This window comes from Echinops telfairi, unplaced genomic scaffold, assembly GCF_000313985.2.
Source record: "Echinops telfairi isolate 266 unplaced genomic scaffold, ASM31398v2 ScPeMD7_5;HRSCAF=22, whole genome shotgun sequence".
Lineage (NCBI taxonomy): Eukaryota > Metazoa > Chordata > Mammalia > Afrosoricida > Tenrecidae > Echinops > Echinops telfairi.
Genome location: NW_022103901.1, coordinates 22,640,507 through 22,650,749, shown reverse-complemented (window position 1 = coordinate 22,650,749; position 10,243 = coordinate 22,640,507). Strand labels below are relative to the sequence as shown.

General features: G+C 43.0%; 1 protein-coding gene across 1 annotated transcript in view; it reads left to right on the top strand.

Moving 5' to 3' along the window:
• The first annotated feature begins 5,082 nt into the window (after positions 1 to 5,082).
• Positions 5,083 to 10,243, top strand: part of METTL9 (methyltransferase like 9) — a 37,555-nt gene continuing 32,394 nt past the window's right edge. Inside the window, exons 1-2 of the mRNA XM_045285026.1 lie at positions 5,083 to 5,139; positions 6,700 to 6,890. Of these exons, the coding sequence (XP_045140961.1) occupies positions 5,083 to 5,139; positions 6,700 to 6,890 (248 nt within the window). The remainder of the gene's footprint in view (positions 5,140 to 6,699; positions 6,891 to 10,243) is intronic.

Here is a 10,243-nt window from a genome sequence, read left to right as displayed (position 1 = left end):
TGCGATTTTTGTGGTAGGTATTGGGGAAAGGGGGGAGCTTTAACCACTGTTTAAGTCAAAATATACTTGATGGTGCTGTTTTCTTTCTTTCTCTTGGTAAAAGCCTTGCAATTTTAGAAAATGACAGAAACCCAGACCATCTCTTTGATGACCTTATTCTCCTGCCAAGGTTTTGCTAGAATCCCCAAATTCTATTGTTTCAGTTGTATAGCCCATTATTCCTAGCAGCGCTTCATCTGATGAACATTGTTGAGAACCTACTGGCTCTGCACTGGGTGCTGGGAACACAATGAGTTATTGCAGTCCTACTTTTAGGAAGTGCCGGTCTTCCTGGGAAGATAGACCCTGAGCGTGCAATTCTGTGCACTTGCTCAGTGGTCGTACTGTCACCAAGGAGGCCTACATACCGCGTATACACCAGTGCTAGTTGCACTGAGTTGATTCCGACTCATGGTAATCCCTCGTACGGCAGAGTAGAACTGTGCTTCCTAGGGCTTTCAGAACTCTGGCGTTTTGGAATCAGATTGCCAGGCTTTTCTTCTGAGGTACTTCTGTGTGCATGCATTTGAACTGCTACCCTTTTGTTAGTAGCTGAGCACTTACCTGTTTGTTCCTTCCGAGGACTTTATGGGATATATGTTGTTGGGAGCATGCCATCGAATTAGTTCCGACACATAGGGACCCTGTATACAGCAGAACCAAGCACTGCCTACCTGTACCATCCTCACGATTGTTCTTATGATTGTACCCACCAATGGAGCCACTTTGTCAGTTCAGCTTGTCGAAGGTCATAGTCTTTTTTCATGCCTCACTGCTTAACCATGCACGATATCCTTCTCCAGGTCCTGGTCTCTCCTGAAATGTCCAGAGTCCTTGGGACAAAGTCTGACCATCCTTGCCTTCTAAGGAGGATTCTGAATTTACTTTTTGTTAAGACAGATTTATTTGTACTGTTGGCATTATGTGGTATTTTCAGTGTTGTTCTTCACCAACACCGTAATTCAAATGCATTAGGCCCATCAGTTTGTCGTCCTGTGGTGGCCTGTGTGTTGCTGTGATACTGGAAGCTATGTCACTGATGTTTCAAATGCCAACAGGGTCACCCCGAGTGAACCAGTGTCAGCAGAGCTTCCAGAATAAGAACAGACTACAACGAAGGAATACTATCCATTTCTGAGGAATGAGCCACTGAAAACCTTATGGAGTATATGAGAGGGTATTAAAACAGGGCACCTACTCACCAGTCTGAAAGTTCAGTGGAGAAATTATCGACTGAGGTCCAACTAACTGGGTGAGCAGGGAGTGTGCTGAGGAGGTGGGGACCGTAGGGACCAGAGCAAACACCAGATGAGAGAGCCAGGAGGAAGGAGGTTTCCAGAGGATGAAAGAATGGTAGCGCGCAGTTGCCGTGGGCTGCAGGCTGTACAGTGTCATGAAGTGATGCTGTGGATGCAGAGTGGACAACCTTAATAGGGCTTAGAAGCCGCATTGAACACTTTGGGTGTTGTTCCAAGACAACTTTTGTAGCAGGGTGTAGTGATGTGGTTGCATTCACATTTAAAAAGTTCATTTTCCCCCAAGGCCCAAGAATTACTCTCTATTCTCCCTGATGGCATAATGACTACAAGCCACAGTCTCAGAAACTTACAGAGGCAGTTTACCTTGTCCTTTGGGGTCACTATGAGTCAGTGAGGTTTTCTTTTGTTTTGTTTATTGCCCTAAAATCACTTTAAACCATAAAAAACATTCCCTGAAGTCTTAAAACCAACAGTACCCCAAACCCCCACTGCCACCCAGTTGATTCTCATAGCTTGCTCTATTAAGGCTAAGACTATAAATCTTTACCAACCAAACAGTTCTGCTTAACCAGCAAAGCAAGCTTGCCTTGAACATTACGTTCTTTTAAAGACCTGTCTATGGGATCAAACTGACAACTCAGAAACTGAACTCACTAGCACCCAGTTGACTCGACTCAGCGATCTTGTAGGCCAGAGTAGAACTGACCCCAAGGGTTTCTGAGACCAACTTTTTATTTTATTTTTTTATAAATCATTTTATTGGGGGCTCGTATATCTCTTATCACAATCCATACATTCATCCATTGTGTCAAGCATATTTTTACATTTGTTGCCATCATCATTTTCAAAACATTTCTTTCTATTTGAGCCCTTGGTATCGGCTCCTCATCCCCCCCCTCCCTCCCTCACCCTCTTTTCCTCATGAACCCTTGATAATTTTTAAATTATTATTATTTTTCATGTTGTAGACCGACCACTGTCTATCTTCACCCATTTTTCTGTTCTTGGTCCCCCTGGGAGGGGATTTTAAATGTAGATCATTGTGGTCAGTTCCCCCTCTCGCCCCCGGCCTTCCCCTTCCCCTCCTGGTATTGTTACTCTCATTATTGGGCCTGAGGGCTTTATCTGTTCTGGATTCCCTGTGTTTCCAGCTCTTATCTGTACCAGTGTACATGCTCTGGTCTAGCCAGATTTGTAAGGCAGAATTGGGGTCATGATAGGTGCTGGGGGGAGGGGGTGAGAAGCATTAAAGAACTAGAGGAAAGTTACCAGTATATGTTTCAACAGTGCTATATTGTGCCCTGACTGGCTTGTCTCTTTCTTGTGACCCTTCTGTAAGGAGATGTCCTATTATCTACAGATGGGCTTTGGGTCTCCACTCCGTACTCCCCCTTATTCACATTGATAGGGTTTTTTATTCTGGGTCTTTGATGCCTGATACCTGATCCCATTGGTACTTCATGATCACACAGGCTGATGTGCTTCTTCCATGTGAACTTTGTTGCTTCTGAGCTAGATGGCCGCTTGTTTATCTTCAAGTCTTTTAAGACCACAGATACTATATCTTTTGATAGCCGGGCACCACAGCTTTCTTCACCACATTTGCTTAGGCACCCATTTTGTCTTCAGCAAACGTGTTGGGAAATAGCATCATGGAATGCCGGGCTATTAGAACAAAGTGTTCTTGTGTTGAGGGAGCACTTGAGTAGAAGCCAATGTCTGCCTCCTACCTTAATACTTAACATATAAATATGTGCACATAGATCTATTTCCCTATCGTTATATAAAAATATATTTACATATGTACATGCCTGTATTTAGACCTCTATAAAGGCCCCTTTGCCTTCTAGTTCTTTCCTCTATTTCCTTTTACTTTCCTCTTGTCCCACTATCATGTTTGGCCGTCATTCAGGTTTCAGTAATTTCTCATGGTTACATTGCCCCTAATCAAGCCCTATCAGGCATCCTATGCCCTCCTTGCCATCGATTTTAGATCACTTGTTGTTCCCTTGTCCCTGGGTTTAACACCCACTTCCTTTCCCATGCCTCCGTCTCCCTGCCTCCCGTGTACCCCCAGAACCATTGGTCCTGTTGTTTCCGCCTCCAGATTGTTTATCCCACCTGTCTTATGTAGATAGACATGCAGAGACAATAAGCAAACAAATAAGACAGAGAAAAACCAAGTAACAAAAGAAAACCAAAAATCCCCAAAACAACAACCAAAAAAACCCAATGATAAAAAAAAGAGAGAAAAGCCTATAAATAGTTCCAGGTCTGTTTGTTGACCTTTAGGAGTGTTTTCAGTCCAGTCTGATGGGGTGTCACATGCTGACCCCAAAGTTTATTTTTGGCATTCCCCAGGGGACTTCATTGCTTTGTTCCCCTAGCTGCTCTGTTGCATGCCCTTAGTATTTTGCCGCCCCCCAGCCCGCCCCCCACCCCTCCCGGTGTGGTGGGGTCAGAGTGGGCACAATTCCTGTATTGTGCCTTCAGTGTTGCCCCCCATAGCACTATGGGTCAGTGAGGGATGTCTGAGCCTAACTTTCAATGAGAGTAGATAGCCTCATCTTTATGCCTTAGAGCAGCTGGTGGTTTCAAACTGCTGGCCTCGTGGTTAACAAGGCTCCAAAATTGGTAACAGCAACATGAAAGATTCGGTGGGCAACAAGCCTGTATTAACGGAGGGGGGAGAACTCAGGAGAGAAGGGAGAGTTTGCCGAACTGGCTGAAATCAGTGTCATTGAATTGTACATATAGAAATTTGAATTGCTGTATGTTTTTACTGTATGTACTCTCTACAATTAAAAAATATTATTTTAAAGATAGGGAAAAATGTTAAAGGGTCTAAAAGCAAAGTGCCTATCATACAAATTCTATTTTAAAAATTGTTGTGACTTAATTATTTTAATTTCAAAATGGAGTTGATATGTGATACCATCGGTGAAAAACTCTTTATGTATAGGCATGATCCATTGTGCCAAGCTCAGGTTAATTTTTCATGTTATGTTTTTAGCTACAGTTATGGCATCTGAAACCATTTCATGTTTTATAGGTAGCTTTTGTACATTATTTTAAGGAATTAAAGAAAAGATACTTAAAATTTAAAAGTTACACTTACAATAAGGCTCCAGGTGAACTGAAGTAAAAATCTACTAGATGGCAGTGATTAGTCACATGAGAGAGTAAGGAATAAATAAAAGGTAAAGTGTCCTCAGAGGTCATACGCCTAATAAAAATGATTTACGATCAGCACCAGGGTGTCATTTCAGGTGTAGTAAGTAATAAGAATTAGTAAACGATTAAGCAGGAACGTTTTCAGAGCAACAAAAAAGTGTTGGCAGGCCCTGGAAGATGTGGGGTGAGTTGGTTTTCCTACTTGGAGTGTCCCTCACCCTGCCTCATCCTTAAAATTGTTATTTTTGACCCATTGTTCCATTCCTGGGGTCAGTCCATGCCCTTAAGTGTTTGACACCCCTCCCCCCCCATACACACACACACACACACACACACAAAGACCCTAAGGATGATGTCAAGTCTGAGCAGCTCTGGTGACAGCATTTCAGTAGACCAAACTCTTAGGCTTACTGCCCTGGACTCACAGTCAGTCACTAATAAAAGGTTTGGTTTGTGCAGATTAGGCCTGCAGGGTTTATAGAAAGATAAGTTAATTTGAAATTTTAATGTGCCTGCTTGCTTGTTTGTATTGGTTTATTACTGGTTGCTTTCAATGTTCCTGACAGGAATGTTACCCAAGATTTCATTTAACAAGTTTAGCAAGTTTAGAATGACTGTAATATTGGCCCATCAGTTGTGCAAGCAGTTCCGGGACATTTCATTGCTGGTAAATGGTGATGTTTGTCAGGGAAGCAGGCTGCTTTTGGCCAGTAGACACCTTCTTGGGAAAAGTTGGTTGTTTCTTAGAAAATAATGGCTCTGCTGTATAGCAACTAGTCTATACTTTTAATAGATTTGCTCTGATAGGCATAAGCCTCCATTGGAGAAATACCATTGCACTTATTATACAGTCATAGGATTCCACCGTGTGCCTGACACGGTGTTAAGGACGTATAAAGGCTATTTTGCTTAGTTCTGATAACCTACCAACGTACATTGACCCTGTGACATACCTGGTTCAAGTAAAAGAGGCTCAGAGATAACTGACTTGCCCAAGGTCACACAGGAATGGCAGAGCCAATACTTGATCCCAGAGCTGGCTCAAACTGTACCATTACAATCTACTCAAATCTGGTGTGCTGACTCAAATTAAAATGGGAATCATATTATGGAAGATGAAACTCCTTCTGCAGTTAAAACTCTTAAATTTTGTTATCAAGTGTGCTTTTGTTAGAGCCTATTACTGGTTCTTGTCTTCATGGATTGCTCGGTGGCATTCAGTAACTTAATCCGCCTTGAGTATGTTTTTGCCCCTCTGTAGCCATGTTGTGGCACACTGGTAAAGTGCTCAGCTGCTAATCGACAGTTTGGTGGTTCAAACCCACCAGCACCATAGGAGACAGATGAGGCAGTCTGCATCCGTGAAGATCACAGTTTAGGAAATCCTGTGGGAGCAATTCCACTCTATCCTGTGCCATCGCTCTGAGTTGAAGTCGACTTGATGCTGGCAGTGGGTTTGACTTTGTTTCCTAACAATGCTACATAACTCGTTTGTGAAGTAAGACTTCTAAAGGTCTTACTGATGTGCACAAAGAAAAGCAGCTTAATCTGGTCGCTGGAGTTAAACATTACTGCTCCATTAAACCCTTCCATTGTTCGGTGGCTTTGCATAAGCCATTGGGCTGTTTGACTGTTCCTTACTTTAAAAGAAGGCTACTTGCCTTCTGACTGGGCCTGTCTGAGCCCAACAGAGCTGGCAGCTATAGTGACTGAAGTATTGGGCCAGAAGTCAGATCACATGCGTGAGTGGCTCCACTAAGCCTCTTGAACCTGGAGCCCTCCTCCTCCTCCTGCCCAGTGATGCTTGACTCATTTACCCTATGGCTGTGGTTCTCAACCTTCCTAATGCCGTGCCACTTTAATACAGTTCCTCACCCCCCAAACCATAAAATTATTTTCGTTGCTACTTCATAACTGTAATCTTGCTACTGTTATGAATTTGGTGGCCCCTGTTAACGGGTCGTTCGACCCCCAAATGGATCTTGATCTACAGGTTGAGAACCGCTGCCCTATGGGTTGTGAGGAGAATTAAGTGAAAAATCATCTGTGCAGATATATTGAGATGATCATCCTCAAAAGAGTATTATCCTCAAAGCAAAGTGCTATGTGATTATAATAATATTTGGAAATGTTAAATTTGATTTCATCTGTGGGTTGATTGCTTGTTTGCTTTTGGCCTTCTTAGATGACTCTCCAATTGTGTTTTCCTTTTTCTTCTTTTTTTTAGTGGTATGTGTGCAACAGAGAGAAACTGTGTGACTCACTCCAGGCTGTCTTTGTTCAGAGCTACCTTGACCATGGGACGCAGATCTTCTTAAACAACAGCATTGAGAAATCGGGCTGGCTATTTATCCAATTATATCATTCTTTCGTGTCATCTGTTTTTAGCCTGTTTATGTCTAGAACATCTATCAATGGGTAAGTGAATTTTTGATATATTTTTTCTTTATCCTCGTATTGAAGAAGAGAAACGAGAAAGAAAAGTTGTCTCATTCAGTTACAGCAGAATCCTGGGCTGTCCATAGTAGCCAGTGTCCCAGCTTTTGCATTTATACTTTTTATTTATTCATTTATTCATTTATTTATTTATTTATTATAATTTTATTGGGGGCTCATACAACTCTTATCACAATCTATACATCCATCCATTTGTCAAACACCTTTATACATTTGTTTCCCTCATCATTCTCAAAACATTTGCTTTCTACTTGAGCCCTTGGTATCAGCTCCTCACTTTCCCTCCTCCTTCGCCTCTCCTCACTTCCCCACATTTATACTTCTTAAACTCACAAATTGTTGAACATTGGTGGAGCCCATTTTTCTACTTTTTTTTTACTTTGAGGCTTGAAGCAGCTTCTGGTGAATGTCTGGATTCGCAGTGTATCACTAATCCTTAAATATGTTTGCAGTTGCCACGAGCCATTCCTCTTGGTGTCTCACTGCCTGACTAGTCTGTGTTTCTGTTACAGGAGTCACTAAGGGTAGTCTTTCGAAGACTTTGAGGTATGCAGGAATCACGTGGGGATGTGGCTAAAAGGCAGAAGATTCTGCCTCATTGGGTCTGGTGGGGGCAGGGCTCGGAGGGAGACTGAGGCTGCAGGTCCCTGACCGCCCTGAGTGCCAAGATACTTGGACCGAAGCTCTGAACATCGTCAGAATGGAAGAGTAAGGTCTCCTTTGCCTTCAGCATACTTTCCCAGGGGAAAAAAAGAACTTATAGAGATAGTGACCTAAGTATTTGCACAAGATTTAAGAGTGCGAGGAGGCTAAAGGGAGCCTAGCTGGTGGGATACATTTCGAATGTGCTTTGTGGCCTGCCATAGGTTGTTTGGGATGATGGGTCCCCCATCTGATCCTAATAATATCATGACTCAGCAATTGCTGCTCTTGTTAGAAGTGGGCTCTGACTCATGGCAACCCTCTCTTCAACAGAACCCAATACTGCCCAGTCCTGCGACAGCCTTAGTCATGTCTACATCTGAGCGCATTGTTGCAGCCACTGTGCCTTCCCTTCTCACTGAGGATCATATTTTAAGGCTGACCCATGAATTCTTAGTGGCTCTGTCACACGAAATCTGGAGGAAAGAATTTTCTATCCTCCTTTGGCTAAAATCTCAAACTTTCTGCTACCCAGAAAGTCAAAGAGAGAAGCAGTTAGTGGCCAGTGCCTGAGACCCCTTAGGAGACCACTGAAAGCCACTGGTTGGACCCACTTTTCTGCTTTTTCTTCCTGAGGCTTGGAGCCATCTGCTGCTGAATACCTGGATTCTCAGTGCATCATCTGGCCCTTAAATACGTTTTCAGACACCATGAGCCATTCCTCGAGGTGTCTCACTTGTTTTTCTTCATTGTTTATTTGAAATTGCCATAAGTTCATTTCATGAGACAGTAGTTGTTTTTGTATTGGTGGTAGTGTTTATACAACTTGCTCTGACATTTTGTTTTTTGGTAGGTTGCATTGAATTTCTAGTCTACGATCTATGCTTGCTTTGGAAAAGGGAAGAGTTACCAAAGAAATTATTATTATTACCCTTTTGGGGGGGTCTGGTACCTAGTTCAGGAGCCGTGGTAGCATAGTGGGTGGGTTAAGGATTTTGCTGCTATCCGCTAGGTCAGCAGTTCAAACCCAGCAGCCACTCCTTGTGAGAAAGATGAGGCAGCTGGCCCCTGTGAAGATTTACAGTCTTGGCAACCGTAGGGAGCAGGCCTACTCTGCCCTGTAGGGTGGCTGTGAGTCGGAAGGGGCTCCCGGTGGTGGCATTGGGTACCTCTTTTAGGAGCCTCCAGGTGGCAATTTGAATCCACCCAGTGGTGTCTTGGAAGAAAAACCTGGTGATCTTGTGGGGGAAAAAGCAGCAATTGAGAAGCTTAAAGTGCACAGTTGTACTCTGACTGACACACATGGTCGGAATTATTATTGTGAGTCCGAATCAACTCCACAGCAACCGGTATCTGTCCGAAAACCAAACCAAAGTCACGGCTATCGAGTCAGTGCTGACTCACAGCAACTCCTGTGGGTTTCCAAGACTGTACCTGTTTAAGGGAGTAGAAAGTCCCTTTCTGTCTTTCTCATATGGAGCTGTTGGTGGTCTTGAACTGCTGACCATGTAGTTCGAAGCCCAATGTATAACCACTACACCATCAAAACGCCATGCTTACTCGACGATGACAAAAGATAGAACCTTCTTTTCAAAAAGGTACTCGCAGTCACCAGTTTGCATTTGATTTGGGACTTTCAGGCTTTCAACGTCTTTTCCCACATCTATCCCATTGGACCAGGCTGATTGTCTCTCCTCAAACTTCTTGGTTCTGTTAAAGAAAGGCAGACAGATTGCCATTCCCAACTCTAATCTATCACTCTTCTGCTTTAAATTAAAAGAGAAAGTTTTAAAGCTTCTTAAACAAATAAACAAAACCAAAACCCTTTGCTTTTGAGTCTTAGACCCCTTAAAAAGCCCACCTCTTATGCTGTGTCAGCTTCTCAGCTGACAACTTGGTTTTGAATACTTAACCCTCCATGGCAGTGGTAGATTAGTACCAAATTATAGAAACAGTTAATAAGGGAACCTTTTGGGGTTAATGTAAGATAATCATCATACTTCTTTAGTTGGAAAGGAAGAGGCAGAGTAAGGATAGCTTTGGTATCTGTTTACAGAGTTTACTTTGTAGACAAGAGCATACCCTTCTAATGACTGTCTTCTGTGGCCCTTGAACCTGGAGAGAGCAGAGATGGTACTGGGTTAGGGCAGTCTACAGGCACTGACAAGAATCTGACACCACTAACTTTGAGGGTTAAATACCAGGAAGAGAGCCATGCCTCCCCTTTGCCTGTGTGTTCCAGAATCCTTGTATTGGACTAAACCAGCATCTTGATATGTTGGGTGGAACAATTTTTCATTCTATAGGATTGCCCCCAAACTGCAAAGTTTTAATTTTTTTGGCCTTGCCAACAACTCCATACTCATTTCAACCACCCAGTTCTTTACACATCCCAACCCCCTTCCTCCGCAGAGGGCAACGCTAGACCTGGCTGAGAAACATTGGGCTTGGTGAATTTTGGTTTATTTGGTTTTGACAATTTTAATCTTTTTGTGGTGATTTGTTTGTGATTTCTGGGTGGAGGGTGCTGCTTCAGGACCAGTTAGATGGCCTTATGAACTCTGGTCTTACTTGACATCTAGCTCTAGAATTTTGTGTTTGCTTGCTAGGGAAGTTCATAGCTGAGAAAATGTAAGCAAAATCTATATCTTCTGGCTCACACTTGGTCCTAT